The sequence below is a fragment of the Centroberyx gerrardi genome, chromosome 23, assembly GCF_048128805.1.
Source record: "Centroberyx gerrardi isolate f3 chromosome 23, fCenGer3.hap1.cur.20231027, whole genome shotgun sequence".
Taxonomy (NCBI): Eukaryota; Metazoa; Chordata; class Actinopteri; order Beryciformes; family Berycidae; genus Centroberyx; species Centroberyx gerrardi.
In genome coordinates this window covers 2,788,350-2,808,968 of record NC_136019.1, presented here as the reverse complement: position 1 = coordinate 2,808,968, position 20,619 = coordinate 2,788,350, and the positions used below count along the sequence as shown (strand labels likewise).

The 20,619-nt window shown below is 40.4% G+C and overlaps 2 protein-coding genes across 2 annotated transcripts; both read right to left on the bottom strand.

Moving 5' to 3' along the window:
- Positions 1 to 3,451: 3,451 nt before the first annotated feature.
- Positions 3,452 to 10,987, bottom strand: LOC144537902 (L-amino-acid oxidase-like). The gene is made up of 7 exons (XM_078281818.1): positions 10,963 to 10,987; positions 9,372 to 9,595; positions 8,822 to 8,934; positions 6,597 to 6,798; positions 6,176 to 6,244; positions 5,190 to 5,326; positions 3,452 to 4,888 (listed from the first exon to the last, which is right to left on the bottom strand). The coding sequence occupies exons 1-7, from the start codon at positions 10,985 to 10,987 to the stop codon at positions 4,093 to 4,095; spliced, it is 1,566 nt and encodes a 521-aa protein (XP_078137944.1). The 3' UTR covers positions 3,452 to 4,092.
- A 2,317-nt stretch (positions 10,988 to 13,304) lies between these two features.
- Positions 13,305 to 19,944, bottom strand: LOC144543560 (L-amino-acid oxidase-like). Its single transcript, XM_078291804.1, has 7 exons — positions 19,914 to 19,944; positions 18,452 to 18,675; positions 18,001 to 18,113; positions 17,401 to 17,602; positions 16,977 to 17,045; positions 14,417 to 14,544; positions 13,305 to 14,108 (listed from the first exon to the last, which is right to left on the bottom strand). Exons 1-7 carry the CDS (start codon positions 19,942 to 19,944, stop codon positions 13,316 to 13,318), a joined length of 1,560 nt encoding a protein of 519 aa, XP_078147930.1. The 3' UTR covers positions 13,305 to 13,315.
- Positions 19,945 to 20,619: the final 675 nt, after the last annotated feature.

The window sequence follows — 20,619 nt, the reverse complement described above, 5'->3', positions numbered from 1 at the left end:
AACATTTGGTAACCAATATCAAGTCTAGCAGCTGGTAGCTAACATTATTTACCAATTATTATAGCTTGTCAGGGTGCCCTTGAGCAACGACTTTAACTCCAAACTAGTACAACAGTAGAAGACTGTGGTTGTACTGGGCAGATCCCAGGTGTGAATGTGTGGAACTGTGTAAATATGAAGCAGGGAAATGCTAAAAAAAGAGTATATCCTCAGCCAACTTTCCCTGGATGTATTGTTTTTGCTGGTGTGGGTGGCACCTTTTTCTTTCTTTCTTTCAAATTCACAGATCAAGATGTGTCAGATACATTGCACTCTGGGATGGCAATGAAAAAAATCACGATATCAACCTGAGACATGGACTATTTTTAACCCATTGTCCATTGTTTGTACATTAGGATTGTCTGAATATGGAATGTTTTATTCTGTTTCAAGGATGCGATCATGGCATATTCTAGTAGTCTTTCTTAGTCTAAGGCAATAGATTCATCATTAGAAATGATTGCTTGACTTTGATTGATTGATTGATTGATTGTCTGAATGATTGATTCATTTGGTTGATTGACACAGTAGCTTTGATGAGCAGCATCGTGTATCTATGCTTGGTTTGAGTATTAATCTATTTTTCCTGAGAAATCTGCTGCAAGGAGAAAAAGTCTATGAATTTATCCTATATATTTGTGAAAATACCTTTAATAATATCATGAATAATCTTTGCAGATCAAAATAATTAACATATTTGGAATCAGTAACGTTTTCACACACTTGTCTTTGCCCGCCATCTCAATAACGAAAACAAAAAGCCAGGGGAGGAAATTCTAGAATGTTTTGATTCATTCCGCGTTATTGCCAAGGATTCTAGAATGTTATAAGAATTCTTTGAAGTGCTGTTGCTTGCCAGTACAATTCTAGACGTTCAGTCATCACCCATAAAAGGATACCTCAGTGTTCTAGAAGCATGCTTCTGTATTATGTGATTGTTACTGTTGACATCAAACAAACCACTCCTGTTTTCAACTTACTGAAAAGCTTCCATTTTACACATAGTATACCGTACACCCAAGTAGAGTTACAGTAAAGTTACAGTAAAGGGCATGTATGAAACAAAAGCAGCTAGAAGTGTGAAGTTGCAAAGCATTTACAGATTACTTTAAGAAAAGTGCTATACAATTATTTTTTATTATCATTATTATTATTGTTAACAGACTGCAAAGCATTTACATCATGAGCCCTTAAACAATTATTTGAATGAACAAGAACAGAACACATTTAGGTTACTCTCAGTAAAGTTCAGTTGGGCAGTTCACACCGGCATCAACAATATAAATATCTATAGTACAGCCAATGCTACTGGTAGAGGAAGTGGTATCCCAGTCCATTATTTACACAATGTTGTCTCAGTCTTTATTGAAGCAGGAATAAAAATAATCAATAATAATCAATAACTCAAACATTCTGTGTTCGCAATTGATCAAGCCTTTTAGTATGTTGTATGCTTTGTATTTATGTAAGTTATTACCTATAGTTATAATATGTACATTTATTTATTTATTTATTTATTTATTCATTCATTTGAACATTTCTCTCTTGCCATTTGATTGTGTTCCACCATGTGCATTGAAATTCTTAAGTGCCCATTACATTTCTTCTTTTTATACATTTCATCCGTTAGGTTATTTCAAAACATGATTGTTGGTATTTGATAACTTTTGTATTGACTGTTGTAAGTGGAGAAATCAACATTTACAGTTTTATTCTATTATTTTTCTTTTAAAGAAAGTTGTCATATTGTGGGGAAAAAAGATTCTAGTTAGCCAGTTAACCAAAAACGGCTTGTTAACATTTTTAGCATTTCTGATTGAAGCCATGTGTAACAGTAGCTACACGCTAGCAAGCTAGCTCTTTATCTTTTGGCTGTTGATACCTGTTGGTTTCAATGACGGACAATGGCAAAGATCATGAGCTACAGTAGCTTACAGCTTTCCAGACCCAGGGGGTTTATCTAAGAAAAACCAACAATGCTCTCAAGATGTTTTGTACTAAAGGGTGCTGCTAGTCTCAAGCTAACTCGTTAGCTTTTGACTGGAAGTGGCCATCGATTTCAATAAAGAATGCTAACAATGTAACCAAACAACTTTTAGGGTAGCAAAAACACGAAAGGAAATTGTTTTTTTGAAACAATGTGACAAGTGCTTATTAAAGAAAAGAACAGATTAAAATGTAAAATGTCAAAGTATTCCATAAAGGTAGAGTCCATGGAGTTTCCTTAATAATTTTGTGCCGATATTCAGTCTGAGAGTTCGATAAGTAAGGGCCTTGTTTGCTAGAAAATCAGCCTTAATGTCAGTAATCCATATGAATGTTATTTTAATGCTGACAAGATGGAATTGCCTTTTCAGTAACCTTTATTTGAAATTCACAGCAAACATAATTTACCATTTCAATCACAAAGAGTTAATATCTAATAGGCTACACATCCATTTGGGGGAAGTTTGGTTCTGAAATGAATTATCCACAGTTGGAAAAATGTGATACTTAGGCCTACTCTAACTAATCTATAACCAAAATTAAATCACGTTATGGTGTGTATAAAATATAGTGTGATACTGTTACCTGGCATGACAGAGGTAATACTGTAACACTACATTTTAGAGATATCAAACGTTGAACTTCTGGTGATGATTTTTTTCCCCAAATGGATTTTTAGGGCTTTGGAATAGAACTCTTAAAATATTGATCCAATTCTTACAGTGTCACTTGCCTGCTCTTTCTCTCTCTGTATTTACTATCTGTCATGTCTGTTCACTGTTATAGACTGTCTCTTGCTACTCACACACACTCAGCACCGAAATAAAGCATTGATTCCTAAATGGCAGCCATTTGTTTGGTTGTGGTTTGGTTTTGTGATGATTTTGTGCATGAAAAGATGTTAATCTCAGTATGTTTACAATTTACATTGTAGGCATTTTGCTGATGCTTGTATCCAGAGCTACTTAACAATGAGTGAAAGGGTGAAATAACCTTAAATTATTGGCTTACCAAGTTTGCAAGTAACTGGTGGTAAGGTAAGGTCAAGTGTTAGAGCCACAGCACCCTGAGACATGTAACAAATTATATCTGTGTCCCGTGATTGATCATGTATGATAGAGAAGTTTTGGGTAAGAAATATGCACCAAGGAGAGAAGGCAGAAAAGTGTTTAAATAATAGGTGGAGAGTGGGGAAAATTGATGGAATGATGTAGGAGTATATCGTAGATAATAATTAATAATAATAATAATAATAATGGGATGGGATCTTTACTGACCACAGAGTCAGGACCTCGGTTTAACGTCTCATCCGGACGGTGCTCACTCACAGGAGAGAGTCCCTGTCTCTGCCTAGTAGGCCTAGTTTAGTTGTATGGACAAATGAAATTATTTTGTCTTTATTGTTGTGTACTTTATTGTGTTTGACAGTGAAATAAACACTTAATAGTGCAAACAAGTTTACTTGTGCAACCAGCAATGAAGGTGACTTTTAAACATTTGATGAAAAATAATTTGTATTTTGTTATATTCTCAACTCTGCATAGGCTACCTGATATGGTTGTTGTTAAGAATATGAAACATATTGTGATATGAAGTTTAGGCCATATTGCCCACCTGTAGGTGGAATATATAAATAGCTTAAAGGGGCAAAAAGTAAGGTTTTTTCTTCCTGATACCACAAAATGACCATAATGTATGGGGATGTTGCATTTTCAACTGCTCAAAGATGGAGAACAGTACTATGAGTGAGCAGTCGCCGTTGCAAGGCATTTGGAAGGCTAAAACCCCTCATTCTCAAGCCAAAAAAGCAAATTACAAAGCAGTATTATTATGTTGCTACAAGTGTTTGCCTACTGGTTGTCAATAGAGGTTGACAAGGGTCATAGATTACTTAATGCCCTTAATAAATATATATATATAATTCATTGTAACTTCAAATTTGAGAAATGAGAGAAAAGTGCTGCAATAGAAATAGTACATTTTGTCTCCTGGCAATATAAATTAGATATTGGATTTCATTATTGCTCTTCATTATCCTTGATCGCCCTGGACTCCACACTCAAGACCCTAGAGCTCTTCTCGGCCTTGAGTTCCAGTTGATTCAGTCACATTGTTGATGTTCATGGCAGCCCTGATTGCAGATTTCATTGCTGTCTCGATCCAAGCATGAGGGAAGGCCGTGTGTTCGCCAGCAAAGTGCACCCTACCCTCGTGTTGGAAGAGCTCCTTAGCATAATCCAAGTGTTGGTAGGGAGTGAAGAGAGCGAAAGCACCCAGGCTGTAAGGATCCTCGTCCCACTTCTTCACCAGGACTCCTGTGCAGAGAGACCTGACATGCTCGCCGTGGATCAGCACCAAATCTTTCAGAACCAGCTCTTTCAGGTCTTCGTCGCTTGCGCCTTGGAAGAGGCGGGAGTCATCAGACCAGGTGTAGGAAGTCAAGAGGACGCCAATGGTCTCATTATTTGCGAAACTGTGGCTGGGGTAGTAGATGTAACGTGAGGGCCGGTCGGTGATGCTCTTCCCTCCTTTGATGCTGTCATTCTCCCAGAACCTCTCGCTGAAGGTGAGGATGATTTTAGTGGAGCTGTCATAGTGGACCGACCTCAGGGCCTCCATCTTGTGGGTGGAGAGAGGGGGCTGGAAGTCGATGTAGAGGGCCGCCTTGGCTGTGGTTGTTACCAGGACGATGTCGGCGGGCAGGTCGGTCAAAGAGGATTGGTTGTCCTCCTGATACGATATGGTTACACCATTATCTGATTGGCTGATGCATTTGACCTTAGAGTTGAGGAGGATGGTGGATTTGAGGACGCTGAGAAAAGCTTGGGGGAGGAGATCTGTCCCGCCGGTCACTTCATCGTATCTTAGAAAGCAAAAAGACAAATTCAAATTCTTGTATACATGCACAGAGAGAAGTGCATTGGCTATGTTGTCTGCCATTTTTGTCTTTGGGGTTTAGCAAGGACAAATTTTATGGAATACTAAATGGATGTATCATCAAAACACTGTTTGGGGTTAGGAAGAGGAAAGAGGGAGTGTAGCATGTTTTAACATCACATTTCATCCCCTGATTTGTTTGATACGTCGCCTGTTCTGGCAAGGGATTTTAATCTTGAATAACTCAAGATGTGTCATTTTCGGATGTGTCGGATGTTTGGTCTTACTTGACGTCGTCGCTGATGTCGGTCTGGTCGTAGATCATCTCGGAGAGCGCCGTGTACAGGAGGCTGTTTTCATTCAGCAGGTCTCCAATCATCCTCACCGCTTCTCGACTCAGACCACCTTCTTCTATCAGATACTCCTGTGAAAAAACCCAAATGTTTTCCACATTGTGCAGCGGAATGGTTCTATACAACATTTGTATTTAAGACTTTCCAGACTGAAAAGGCCTGAAATGTAAAAAAAAAATAAATAAATAAAAAAACATGGTGAAGGTTTCAAAAAACATGGTGAGCCGTGATGATGCTGCACTAGGAAACTTTGCACATTGGCGGCCCCAAATGGCAATGAGAGGTGCTTGTTTGAATTTTGCGGACTTCAAAACCCAGATATCATGTAATGTAATGTCAGTAAACTAAATGTCTTCTTCTTAGTGTCTGGTGGGGTAGAAGTGGTGAAGAGATTTGCCAATCGTTGGTGAGTCCAGCATTCTCTGGACAGAGTGCTTGCCTGCTGTGGTTTAGGAGACACTTTTGTATTTAGCACTTTAGTACTTAAGTACTTTAGCACTTAGTACTAAAGTACTTAGTACTTTTTGTACTTAAGTTTTGATTCATCACTTCCTTTGCAGCGAGAAGATTTTCCTCAATTCATCATTTCCTGTGCGTCTAAAATTCCTGCCAGTGGTCATACCCAATACCTGAGTTTCATCTGGGCAAACAGGGCAAATCTACAGTGATGGGACCCTTTTTCTATTGCAGCCACATTTTGTGATTTAGGCTGATAAAAATTATTGTCTAGATTTAAATATCCAGATTAAAAACATTACAAGCAACCAATCCTAGGAGTGCAAGGGTCAAAGTTATAGCATCCAATCAATGAAATACTAGCACTACTTAGGTATAATGGAGGAGTGAAAAATAAAATGGAAATATAAATTTGACAAGAGAAATAGAAAGCAGTTTCTTATGTATAAAGTCATTGCTTTTACCTTCACAGCATAGTGGTCATATTTTTTCAATGCAGCACAGCAGCCATTTGCCTTCACTTCATCTTTTACCTGCAAAAAAGATAATTTGCATTAAGATGTCACTTGCAGTGGTTTACACACAATAACCCATAAGCTCCAATCGCCTGTGGGTCAAATCCATTAAATGACGCATTTTACATTTTAGGCATTTAGCTGATGCTCTTATCCAGAGTGTCTTATAATGAATGAGGAGTAGGAGTTCAATGGGCTCAGTATCTTGCTCAAGGACACTTTGAACGGGCAAAAGGTTGTTGATATACAGGATTCTTTCTAACCACTATACCACTGCTCCAATTCTCTCTCTCTCTCTCTCTCTCTCTCTCTCTCTCTCACACACACACACACACACACACACATCATCATCCCTCCCTCTTTCTCGTACCTTCTGCAAAGCCTGCTGTAACAGGTCATCGGCTGACATCCCCTTCTCACTTTCCGTCAAGTTGTATTTCAGGATGTCAGGGTCTTCTTTCACTGTGTACGTCCTCTCCCGCAGCCCGTTCACCAGGTAGAAGGTGTTTTCGTCATCCATGATGAATTCATTTAGCTTGATCCCCAGTTCTTCAGCAAACCAGTGGACAATGCTGTTGAGACAGGAGGTGATGGTAGCCCAGAAGTTAGTGGAGCGGGCTTGTGATTGGAAGGTTGGGTAAACTGGAAAAATCTGGGCTGGGACAGTGAACGAGTAATGTTCCCCCTCGTCCTCAATAAGTACGTACTGTTGAGGTGATCTTGAGCAAGATACTTAATGGTGCTAGGTGTAGCATTTTGACATCAATAAATCATGGGTCATCCTGGTGGCTCAGTGGGCTAATCCCACATTTATGTCATATGGGAAGAAGTGTAAGAATTGGATCACATCTTGTTGTTACAACAACAGGATTTTTATGAATTTAAAACCAACCATAAACAAACAGCAGCAGTCATTATTCACTTTTTGCCTGCCCTGTGACAAAAAGTCATGGCGGAACCATACCGCACCGCATCAAGTTCCTGGTTTAGGCAGTCTATGATGTCCTCCCCAGTCCTTCCAACCTGCAGTGCTGGGGCTTAGTGGATACTCGTTTGTGTCCGCTATGCCCAAGAAGGGCACTCTTGAGCACATCTTGAGCTGCTGCCCAAAGGCTCTGGAAGAAGGTCATTACCATGGGCAACATGACTATGTGCTTTCCTGAATTTCCCCAAGGGGGTCAATAAACTGCTATCTTATCTTATCTTATCTTAAGACCATTGCAGAGGCCATCTGCCATCAACATGAGCAAGAGATCCAAGGCCACGGAGCAGACCATAAGCTTCATCAGAAGCCAAGTTCAACATCAAAAGCAGCTGCTGGGCTTCTCAAGACCGCCCAGGACTGGCAGCTGGTGATGGACATGGGCAGGCAACTCAGGTTTCCTCAGCATATCGCCATAACCCCTTAGACACGACATTCTCCTTGCGTCAGAGTCAGCAAAGTGCATCGTCATCCTGGAGCTAATCGACTGGGTGGAGGAAGCCTTTGAGCTAGCCTGATTAGAAAAGGCTGGAAGGCTAGGTGTGTGCCTGTGGAGGTAGGATGCAAAGGCTTTGCAGCGCAGTCCTTCTGCAGGGCCTACGGTGCACTTGGCATTACAGGGGCAAGTAAGAGAAGGACCATCTACAGCAACACAGAGGCTGCTGATAAAGCCTCCAGATGGTTATGGACAAAAAGAGCAGATCCATTGTAGGTTGCTAGTTAGGGCACAAGTTGAGGCCTGATCAACCTCAGCCGGGGCAAGAGAGGGACACCCTTGACTGGGTGAGGATGTCTGATGTTGAAAGACCTGAACAATGACCCTAGGTTACATCAGTGATCATGTGCCCTAGCAAAGCATTGAAAGATGTATAATTTCAACTGTAAGTAGATTTGATTGTATTACTGGTAATTTAGATTTTTATTGTCTTGGACTGCCGACATTGGTGGATTGGCTGCAGTGTTGACACACTTTCTCAATTTGTCACGCCAAGAGGAAGAAATCGGAGCTGCAAAAAAGTCCCATTTATCCTACTTGTAATTGCCACTAGGAAGTTGACGTGAATAGTTGGGAGGTCATATCGTTAAATCTGATATTACATGATATATTATTATATATATTACAGTAAATCATTACCACGTTAATTTTGAGAATTTACGTACAGGTACATTTAAGTACAGGACCATCAGCGAGAAGACTGGTAGCCTCTACACTGTATTTTACATTGTGTGCGGATTTTGTAGAAAATCTGCTGGATTGCTTTACGGCACAAAGGGAGTTTGCTTTATGGCACAGAATCTTTTATTTGGGGCGAAACATCACACTTCAGGGGACAATAGAGCAACGATGACAAACAATGTGTGGAACTAATGTGACACTGTGAATTGAGCCATTAAGAACAAATGGCATGCTTGAAAATGCACAAATGTTCTTATTCTTATTATTATATTCGGAAACGTAAAACACATCACTTCCTGTACAGCAGAGGATTTTTGCCGGGAAAGTGCTACCAGACACCGGGTGTTTAGAACAGACAGCTTTCATCAACTGGATATAGGTTGGATCATTGTTGTGTTATAGCAATTGGAAATAGAGAGGATCAAGTTTTACTCACAGGTGATAATTTGGGATCCTCATAGCCCCCAGGTCGGCATACCAGCCCTCCATTTTATTTCTGTAGGTGTGCACCCGTCCTCCAACATGACCATCAGCCTCTAATATGGTTACCTTGTTCAAACGGCACAAAATCCAGGTAAGTCACACAATGTTTGGAGAGTGGTGAGCCGTAGTTACCAGGGACACACCACCATGTTGGAGGAGTGACAGTATAAGGAAACATTGTAATGTTATCATTTCTTCCTCTCTATCTAAATGCAACTAATACAAATATTGATTAAAATAAACAATTCCATGCATATAGTCTTATTCTTAATACTACAACTACTACTATTACTTCTAATAATAATATTAAATATACTATGGTTGCAGTTTGTTCCAAAATTAAATATCCCAATTTGAAAAAAAAGTTACACTTCCCATAAAATCATTGATAGCACAAAAATTATAAAAAATTTTGGTTCTTTTTTAAAGAAATAGTAGGTGATGACTTTAGTTGACAAAATGAGTATAGCACCAGTTTTAAAGTTGCAAAGTGCTGCATGTACCTCATGCCCTGCATCCTGCAGTAATTTGGCAGCCGTCAGTCCAGCCATTCCAGCCCCGACAATAACAACGTGTTGTGGTTTATCTGTGTGGGGAAGACCTGTCTTTACTGTCTGCAGCAGCTCATCATAGTCCTTGTCCTCCAGGCATTCAGCCAGACTTTCTTTTAGGGTGACATCTCCAGCACTACATTGGTGCATTATGAGCACTAGTATAGTGAGAGGAACTGGAAACACGGAGATAAAATACAACAATTACTCCAAAATGGAACTCAAATATCAAGTATATTTTCTTACTTTTATTGATTCAGGGATATATGATTTGGTGTGCTTGCTCTTTTTAAAGAGCAGTTTCCACAGTGCCGAGGGCTTCAAGAGCCAAAATCAGGTCGAGCAACTACAAGTGAGACACTTCACTGTTCTTTACCTGGATGCTATGAAACTTCATCATGGCATTGCAAAGAAAAAATGTTGTTTTACCCAAATTAAGTCTGTTCTTTGAGTAAGAGATAATGTACAGCGAGCCGGTCATTACATCACAGGAAGCCCCAATAAGGTGAATCAAGAATCAAGAATCTTGATCGCCCTGAAGGGGTTTATTTTGCAATAATGACCAGCTTTCTGTACATTATCCTTCTTCTTATTATGTTTATTTACCAAAGACATTAAACATATAATATTGATTTAAAATGATTTTATCACTAGCCAAACTAATTTACAAGCTTCCGCCAAAAAGCTACTTCAGCAGGACTGGACTGTCTGCAGCAACCAAGGAGTAATGTCTTTTTGACACAAGGTGTTGGCTGTTAATTTGAAATCAACAAATTTCTTTATGCAGAGTGATATGATTAGATGTGAAACACTAGCCTGCATTGCATTTACAGGCATTTAGCAGATGATTTACGAGTCCAACAGTAGAAGTTTCAGTTCCAATTTTAAAAGCAACCAATAGTGAGTACATGGGTCAAACCAACATCGTCTAGACATTATTTCACAAATATTCCTATAAAATCTCTTCATTTCATCATGTAATGATAAACACCAAACCACTGAAAACACCCTTGTCGCTGAAAAGCAGAAGTATAACCACAGATCTACAATGAGTGCAGACTAGGAAAAGCTCATGCAATTCACTTGCACTAAGAGCACGTGCTCTTTTTCAACACCATCCTGTTTCACATCCATATAGCTACATTCACATTGGGAGCTGCCCAGTACAACCAGTGTTCTACTGTTGGCCATGGAGCGGCTCCCACCTGGAGCTCTTGGGGGTTCTGAGGTGCCTTGCTTAAGGGCATCTCAGTGATTTTTAACAGAGCGGAGAACATTACCCATTCAACTCCCCCATCCTGATTATCTCAGCCGATCCAGGAATTCAAACCGGCAATCATCTGCTCACAAGCCGGCTTCTCTAACCCTCTACACTTCTGCCATCAAGTAAAATTCGATACCTACATGAGTGGGACAGTCCAATATTTCAGTCGAGGTGAGTTGTTAATTTTTGAGTAAGAGTTTGGAGTTCTAAAACATCCCTCCAATATTTTGTCTTGAAAAAAAAAAAGAAAAGAAAACAATATTGCCACAAAATACTTACATAACTGCATCACATGTGGGGCCATCTCCATTAGAAACCTTATCTTCCCTTCTTCATTGGTGGCATGAAGAGGAGGAGCAGGAACAGAAACATACACAAGACAAACGCAGGGATGCAAATGATCAGCTGTTTCCTTCAATCCTGGAAAGTAACTGGATGCATCTGACAGAAACCTCTCTGTCATTTTACTGCGATTAACATTACATTTACATTTACATTTTTAGGCATTGTAGTTGCTCTTATCCAGTGAGTGTAACAGCAGAACAAAGCTGAACTCACTGGATCAACAAGATTACAAGCAGTAACTTCAGTACGTTTTTTTTTTTCACCCATACTTTTTTATAGAACAGGAGAAACGCAAAAAAATACAAGGCCCACTGCCGTCACACTGCATATAGTTCATATTATTTGTATATATTCAGTTTTCATTCATTTTTTCTTTGTCTCACTATGATCTGCTGCTGCTATTTTGCACACACTCATAATGCATGTGTCATACATTTTATTCATACATTTCTACTTAACACAACCTAGTCTTTGGTAGCGTTACCTGTATATTCTATATTTATATTCTATTTTTCTTTGCTCTATCGGTAACGCCACAGTTTCCTAATAATTTCCTAGAAAGGAACTGTTAATTTCTTGGGAAGTTTCCTGGAAAGAACCTTGAAATGATGTAGTACTTATATAGAAAATGTAAGCAGTCTGGTGGAGTTGATAAGATACTGTAAATTTCCTGGAAAGAACTGCAAAAAAAACCCAACTATTTACTGGAAAATAATAGGCAGAGGTCAATTTGGTAACCCAAGTCATTATTCATTATATGAACAATTCAATTCCTTCCTCTAACTTCTAATGTGCTATATAACTACTACATAATTTCATGGTTCTGTCTTGGAAACTCCAAAAGAAATTACCATTACCTATTACTTACCAACTACAGCTACCATTGAACTCTTTCTCTATTTTCCCTATAATTAGTACATAATGTAAAGGTTCTTTACAGGAAACTTCCTAAGAAATTATCCTTTCTAGGAAATTATTAGGAAATTGTGGACCCAGAAAATAAAGCGTTACCATTATATATAATACTATAATAATAAAGCGTTATCTATCCTATTAGTATTTGCTGCTGCAATGACCTGATTTCCCCATGAGGATCAATAAAGTTTCATCTAATCTTATATAGTATCACACTTTGGAAAAGAACTCTTCATCCATCCAGCAGAGCAAAACAACTTAGACAGAGATTTTATTGTCACTTAGTGAGAGATAGCGGCTATAAATATTGCATAAAATCGATAAAATAAGAAAAGAAATGAAAGTGAGTTTTCTTACCCTCTGTGTCAAAGGCCAGGACCTTGATGGTCAATATCCGCCCTTACAGTATCTTGAAGTAGAATCATAGTCCTTTATATACTTTCCCTCGATGCTGTAACTGGTTCTCATCTGACTTGCCTCGCCGCAGGGTGCATGACCCTCTGCCTTTTTATTTTCAACAGGGTTTGGTCATTGAGGTTTTTTGGTCATGAAACTCATGATACCCAAGCTTATAGGAAATCAGGCGTGACGACCTAGAGTTACTGGTCAAGTCCCATGATCAAGAAAAACTCACTATTGCTTAAGTGACAAAGTGGCTTCACGCCATTCACGACTATGTGTTATCTTAGGGGAAATTTGACAACAATGAATCACACAGTGGGAAATTACTGCTTATGTTTTCTATGTGACTTAATTCATCCAGGAAAGGTTTGCTGAGCACACCCTGCTTCACATTCATACAGTTTCTACATTTTGTCACTGTCAGGTAAAAACCCTGTATCTCCAAAATGTCAGCTTTTCACAGGAACAAACAAACAGCCTTATTTTCAGCTTGACAACAATACAGTGAATTTAGGGTTTTGAAAGAGCTTCCTAAGACCAAGGGTTTTATGATTTTCTCAACCCCATAGAGAAGCAAGGAATCCTTCAAATGATGTTAAAACATGAAAATCACCAAAATTGGAACATGCAAATAAGTGATTTATTTGCAGGTTTAAGTAATCTATGACCTTTACAATAATACTGCTTTGTCATTTTTCTTTTTTTGCTTGAAAACAAAGCTGAAATGCCTTGCAACACCAGCTGCTCATTCATAGCACCGTTCTCCCGCAGCGTTCTCCCACAACCCTCGCAAATATATAACCAAACCTTATAACCAATCCTGAAACTAATGTGTGCTATGTATTTGCACATTTGATAGTTCGAAGTAGAGATAGACAGGAAAGATTGGGAGATAAAGATGGGGATGACATGCGACAAAGGTCCTGGGCCAGATTCGAACCCAGAAATTTGCATTTAGATGGTAGGCAACTTAGACCACTGAGCCACCCGGACGCTCCAAGTGTGCCACTTTGTTGATGTTCTTGGCAGCCCTGATTGCAGATTTCATTGCTGTCTCGATCCAAGCATGAGGGAAGGCCGTGTGTTCGCCAGCAAAGTGCACCCTACCCTCGTGTTGGAAGAGCTCCTTAGCATAATCCAAGTGTTGGTAGGGAGTGAAGAGAGCGAAAGCACCCAGGCTGTAAGGATCCGCGCCCCACTTCTTCACCAGGACTCCTGTGCAGAGAGACCTGACGTGTTTGCCATGGATCAGCACCAAATCTTTCAGAACCAGCTCTTTCAGGTCTTCGTCGCTTGCGCCTTGGAATAGGAGGGAGTCGTCAGAGCAGGTGTAGGAAGCCAGGAGGACGCCAATGGTCTTATTTTTTGGGAAACTGTGGCTGGGGTAGTAGATGAAACGAGAGGGCCGGTCGGTGATGCTCCTCCCGCCTCTGATGCCGTCCTTCTCCCAGAACCTCTTGCTGAAGGTGAGGATGATTTTAGTGGAGCTGTCATAGTGGACCGACCTCAGGGCCACCATCTTGTGGGTGGAGAGAGGGGGCTGGAAGTCGATGAAGAGGGCCGCCTTGGCCGTGGTTGTTACCAGGACGATGTCGGCGGGCAGGTGGGACAAAGAGGATTGGTTGTCCTCCTGATACGATACGGTTACACCATTATCTGATTGGCTGATACGTTTGACCTTAGAGTTGAGGAGGATGGTGGATCTGAGGACGCTGAGAAAAGCTTGGGGGAGGAGATCTGTCCCGCCGGTCACTTCATCATATCTTAGAAAACAAAAAGACAAATTCATACTGTTGTATACATGCACAGAGAGAAGTGTATTGCTATGTTGTGTGCCATTTTTTGTCTTTGGGGTTTAGCAAGGACAAATTTTATAGAATACTAAATGGATGTATCGTCAAAACACTGCTTGGGGTTAGGAAGAGGAAAGAGGGAGTGTAACATGTTTTAGGGTTAGCATGTTTTAACATCACATTTCATCCAATGAAGATGTGTCATTTTAAAAAAATAGCCATTTTGAACAGTGACAAAAGCCGGATGGAGCTGGATGGAGCTGGATGTTTGGTCTTACTTGGTGTCATCGCTGATATCGTAGATCATCTCAGTCAACGCCGTGTACAGGAGGCTGTTTTCATTCAGCAGGTCTCCAATCATCCTCACCGCTTCTCGACTCAGACCACCTTCTGCTATCAGATACTCCTGTGAAAAAATGAACATTTGTATTTAAGACTTTCCACAGTGAGTAAAGGGCCTGGAATGCTACAAAAAAACATGTTGAATTAATAAAATGCTTGAACTGGTGAAGTTTTCAAACAAACATGGTGAGCTGGTGGTGATGATGCTGTACTAGCAAACTTTGCACATTGGCGGCCCCAAATGGCAGTGAGAGGTGACTGTTTTGCGGATTTCAAAACCCAGAAATCATGTAACATGATGTCGGTAAACTAAATGTCTTCTTCTTAGTGTCTGGTGGGGTAGAAGTGGTGAAGAGGTTCGCCCATCGTTGATGAGTCAAGCTTTCTCTGGATGGAGCGCTCACTCTCTGCTGTTTAGGAGACAGTTTTATATTTCGCTCTTAAGTTTCGATTCAATCATGAATTAATAAAATACTTTAACTAATGAGGTTTTCAAACAAATATGGTGAGCCATGAAACTTTGCACATTTGTTCACAGCAGAGGAAAAGTTCCATTAGATTTCATCTCCAGGGACAGTAGCAATTCCGGCAGAAAAGACAGCTTTGCAGAGTGTGGGAGGTTCAATATGTTCCTGCTTTGCTTTGGCAGGGCTGCAGGTAGCACAGGTGTGCCACATCAGCAATCAGGTGACGGCCTTTAAGACCGGCCAACACGCTCAGTCAGTATGAGGACAGTGGTTGCAGAGCAGTGGTCAAACCAAATCTCTGAGGAGCGGCATGAGTGTGGCTGGCTTTTGGAGGTTTGAATCGTTTTGTGAACTGTGGAACTTGGACATTGATTGTGAATTGGATTGGGTGCTCTGTATTCTCTGTGCTTGACCCCTTGACAGTGATAGGTCCCTGGTGTGAGATAGACTACAGATTGGATCATGGATGAACAGATTTGTAAGCCTGGAAATTCCCTTCCTTCCCTTCCTTATCTCACTCCATGCCTTCTGAGGCTGATCAAGACTTGGCTGGACTCATCAGCTTTTCAGTTTACTTTATTCTCCACTCCCTTTTCCTCCACATCATTAATAAAATATCTTCTGTTTTTCACTGACTCTGTCTCTCAGCTTCATTCTCCAGGGAAAAGTGCCACATATGGTGGAGGTCTTCAATAGAACAGTGACACGGCGACCCCGAATTAAAAATTGTGGTAAAACTGGGATCAACTCTTATCATATGTGTTGTTTTCTATTAGAGAAGTGCCTCAGAGCTCTACCGGATTCTCACCCTTCGAGCTGCTCTATGGGCACTGACCCAGAGGTATCCTGGACCTAGCCGAAGAAGCATGGGAACAACAACCCTCACCACACAGGTTCGTAATCAAACACATGGAACAGATGCGACAACGCATGGCCCAGATATGGCCAATTGTCCGAGAACACATGAAGAAGGCCCAGGAAGCCCAAGTGTATGACAGAGGAGTACAGGTACAAGAATTTCAGCCTGGAAAAAAAATATTGATCCTAATCCTTAATCCCTAATAATAGATGTAAATTCTTAGCCAAGTGGTACAAGGTGATGGAGATGATGGGGCCTGTGAACTACATTGTGATCCACAGTGTGGACTGGGCGTCCATCTTCGATGCCTTCGAGACAGATTGGAGTTTTGCTTATTGAAACATCATCTCAGGGCAGAAACTGTTATGATTGATTCAATCAGGCGACCAATCAAAAAAGAGAGGAGGCGGACCAATTTGAAATGTCAAGCGGGACCGTGATGGGCAGAGCTGGCATTGTCAAAGACAAAGGTAACACAAATGGTTTTTTATTTGTAGGTATGTCATTCACAATGTATTAACTTTTGCCTTTCTGGGGGCAGAGTTATTTACAAGTAGGTTATAAGGCTCATGCTTGTTCTATGAGTCTTATAACCTACTGTAAATAACTCATGAGTACATCTGCCCCCAGAACAAGCATGACTCTTGTAGCATATTGTAAATAAATCACCTGTTGGGTCATAAATTCATGCTAGTGACTGACCATGCACCACTGAAATGGATGTACTTACACAAGGAGTTTGTGCAGAGGTTCGCTCATCGTTAGTGAGCCAAGCTTTCTGTGGCAAGAAGATTTCCCTCAATTCATTACTTCCTGTGTGCCACAACTTCCTGCTAGTGTCCAAACCCAATACCTGAATTTAATTTGGGCAAACAACAAATCTACAGCGTCTCAATTAGTGGGGATGGGACACTCTTTTCTAATGGAGCCACCTTTGGTGATTTTGGCTGACAAGACGGGTGAATTTTTACAAAAATGATTGTCTAGTGCAGATTTAAATACCCAGATATAACCAATACCCAACATAACAAGCAACCAACCCTAGCGATGCGAGGGCCAAAGTCACAACATCCAGATAATCAATGGAATACTAGCATACGTATGTATAATGGAGATGTGATAGATCATTTTACAAGAGAGAGTTTCTTGTGTACAAAGTCATTGCTTTACCTTCACAGAATAGTGGTCATATTTTTTCAATGCAACTCTGCAGCCGTGTGCCTTCACTTCATCTTTCACCTGCAGAAAAAATCATTTACATCAAGATATCACTTGCACAGGTGTTGGGTTTACACACAATGACGCATTACCTAGAATTGCCTATGGGTCAAGTCCATTTAATGACCCATTTTACATTTTAGGCATGTAGCTGATTCTGTTATCCAGAACATCTTATAATGAATGGTAGGAGTTCAATGGGCACAGTATCTTGTTCAAGGACACTTTAACAGGGACAAGGCTGCTGATAGACACCTATTGGCAGGATTCAAACTTGTGACCTTCCAGTTACAGGATGCTTTCTAGACATTATACTACTGCTGCCCAAAGTCTCTCTCTCTCTCTCTCTCTCTCTCTTCCTCCCTCTTTTTCGTACCTTCTGTAAAGCCTGCTGTAACAGCTCGTCGGCTGACTTCCCCCTCTCGTGCTCCATCAGGTTGTATTTCAGGACGTCAGGGTCTTCTTGCACTGCATACGTCTTCCTCCGCAGCCCGTTCACCAGGTAAAAGGTGTTGATGTCATCCATGACAAATTCATTTAGCTTGATCCCCAGTTTTTTTGCGAACCAGCGGACAATGCTGTTGAGAGAGGAGGTGATGGTAGCCCAGAGGTTAGTGGAGTGGGCTTGTGATTAGAAGGTTGGGTAAACTGTGAAAATCTGGGCTGGGACACTGAATGATGAATGTCCCCTCCATCCCCCAACAACTACTGTTGAGGTGCCTTTGAGCAAGACACTTACTCGTCCTACAGGCAATAAATCATGGGGTGTCCTGGTGGCTCAGTGGGCTAATGCCACATTCATGTCATATAGGAAGAAGCGTAAGAATGAGATGAGAACTCATTGCTCAGATGGAAATGTGCACACTTTCATGAGGGTGAACCACTATTGTGTAATCGTAATCAGAGATGGAGCAAAACGGACATTTATTTATATGAAAATATCACAGATTGTTACTCTGAGACAAGTTTTACTCACCGGTGATAACTTGGGATCCTCATAGCCCCCAGGTCGGCATACCAGCCCTCTTTTTTATTTCTGTAGGTGTGCACCCGTCCTCCAACACGACCATCAGCCTCTAATATGGTTACCTTGTTCAAACAGCACAAAATCCAGGTAAGTCACACAATGTTTGGAGAGTGGTTAGCCATAGTTATTTATATAGCCATACTTATTCCTATACTACTACTACTACTAATATATATACAGTATATATATATATTTATACAGTATATGCTAGTACAGTAGTAGTATAGTGAGAGGAACTAGAAACACAAAGATAAAATATAGTAATTACTCCAAAAGGGAACTCAAATATCAAGCATCTTTTCTTACTTTTATTGATATTTATATATATATATATTACTACTATATAATAATTGAAGTTGACTTAAGTTGGCAAAATTAAGTTACAAAGTGCTGCATGTACCTCATGCCCTGCATCCTGCAGTAATTTGGCAGCCGTCAGTCCAGCCATTCCAGCCCCGACAATAACAACTTGTTGTGGTTTATCTGTGTGGGGAAGACCTGTCTTTACAGTCTGCAGCAGCTCATCATAGTCCTTGTCCTCCAGGCATTCAGCCAGACTGTCTTTTAGGGTGAGATCTGCAGCACTACATTGGTGCATTATGAGCACTAGTACAGTGAGAGGAACTGGAAATACAGAGATAAAATACAGCAATTACTCCAAAAGGGAACTCAAATATCAAGTATATTTTCTTACTTTTATTGATTCAGGGATATATGATTTGGTGTGCTTGCTCTTTTTATAGAGCACAGTTTCCACAGTGCCGAGGGCTTCAAGAGCCAAAATCAGGTTGAGCAACTACAAGTGAGACACTTCACTGTCCTTCAGGTCTGTTCTTTGAGGAAGAGATAATGTACAGCGAGCCTCTCATTATATCACAGGAAGTCCCAATAAGGTGAATCAAGAATCAAGAGCTTGATCGCCCTGAAGGGGCTTATTTTGTAATAATGACCAGCTTTCTGTACATTATCCTTTTTATTATCTGCTTTTTATTATCTATTTACCAAAGACATTAAACACATGATATTGATTTAAAATGATTTTATTACTAGCCAAAATAATTTACAAACCAAGGAGTAACGTCTTTTTGAATCAAGGTGTTGCCTGTTAATTTGATTAGACGTCAACAAAAAATGACTGGACTTCTTTATGCAGAGTGATGCGATGTGATAGATGTGAAACAGCAGTCTGCATAACATATAGAGGCGTTTGGCAGATGCTCTTATCAAGAGTGACTTATGAATCCAACAATAGAAGAAGTTTCAATTCCTACATCACAAGCAACCAATAGCGAGGAGTGCAAGGGCCAAACCCACATCTAAATAAACACTTCTGTAAAATCCAATCAGATTTACTATGTAGTGAAGAACATCAAATACTGAAAATAGCATGTCGCTGAAAAAGCAGAAGTGTAACCATAGCTCTACAATGAGTCATAACTGCAGACAGGGAAGAGCCAAGTAAGAGAAAACACCATCAACACTATTTCAACACCACCTGCTTCACATTCATACAGTTACACAAATTCACAATGGGAGCTGCCGAGTACAACCAGCGTTCTTCTGTTGGCCACGGAGCAGCTCCCACCTGGAGCTCTTGGGGGTTCAGTGCCTTGCTTAAGGGCATCTCAGTGGTTGTTGAGCATTACCCATTCAACAATCCCACCCAGGTTATCCCAGTTGATCCGGGAAGTCAAACCTGCAGACAAGCCTGCTTCTCTAATCCTCTATGCTTCTGCCATCAAGTAAAAGTCGACATCTACACGATAAAGGGACGGTCGTATATTCCAGTTCAGATGAATTTTAAATTTGTGAGTAAGAGTTCGGTGATCTAAACGATTTTATTGAAAGAAAATAATACTTACATAACTTCCGTTGCATCACATGTGGGGCCATTTCGATTAGAAAGCATGTCTCGTCTTCTTCACTGGTGGCATGAATAGGAGGAACAGGAACAGAAACACACACAAGACAAATTTGAGGATGCAAATGATCAGCTGTTCTCAAATCTGAAAACTAACTGTACTGTATGTGTCTGACAGAAGTTTTTGAATTTTCATGTCCTGTAAATGGTCAGCAAATGTTCTGTATATAGAACTTTCCAATGCAATAAAGGCATTTTATTTTTTTTCACTTCAAGTTGAGTGCCTTGGCTTCTCTCATCAGTGGAATATTTGTACCATCTGCCAAAGAGCATCTTCTTGCTTGGCACAGTTGATAGTTTCTCCAGTCCCATCGTCTTCAATTCTTATTTGAATGGCTTTCCAGATGCATGACTCTATACTCATGTGCACACACACACACACACACACACACACACACACATACACACACACATACAAACACTCCCTTAGTATCAAGAGCATTTCATCAGTCAGCAGTGAGTCAATCTTTATTTTAGACTTTCCTCAGAATGTGAGTCATAGGACTGTCAAAAAAACACTATTTTTGAGGTTTGATGCATTCATCCTGGCGTACATGTATTTATTTTTATTTTTTTAGTATTTTGTCTTCATTAAGACAGTTGAAAGGCTGACAGGGATAGTCGAGATACTGCAGAGAAGGTTGTGG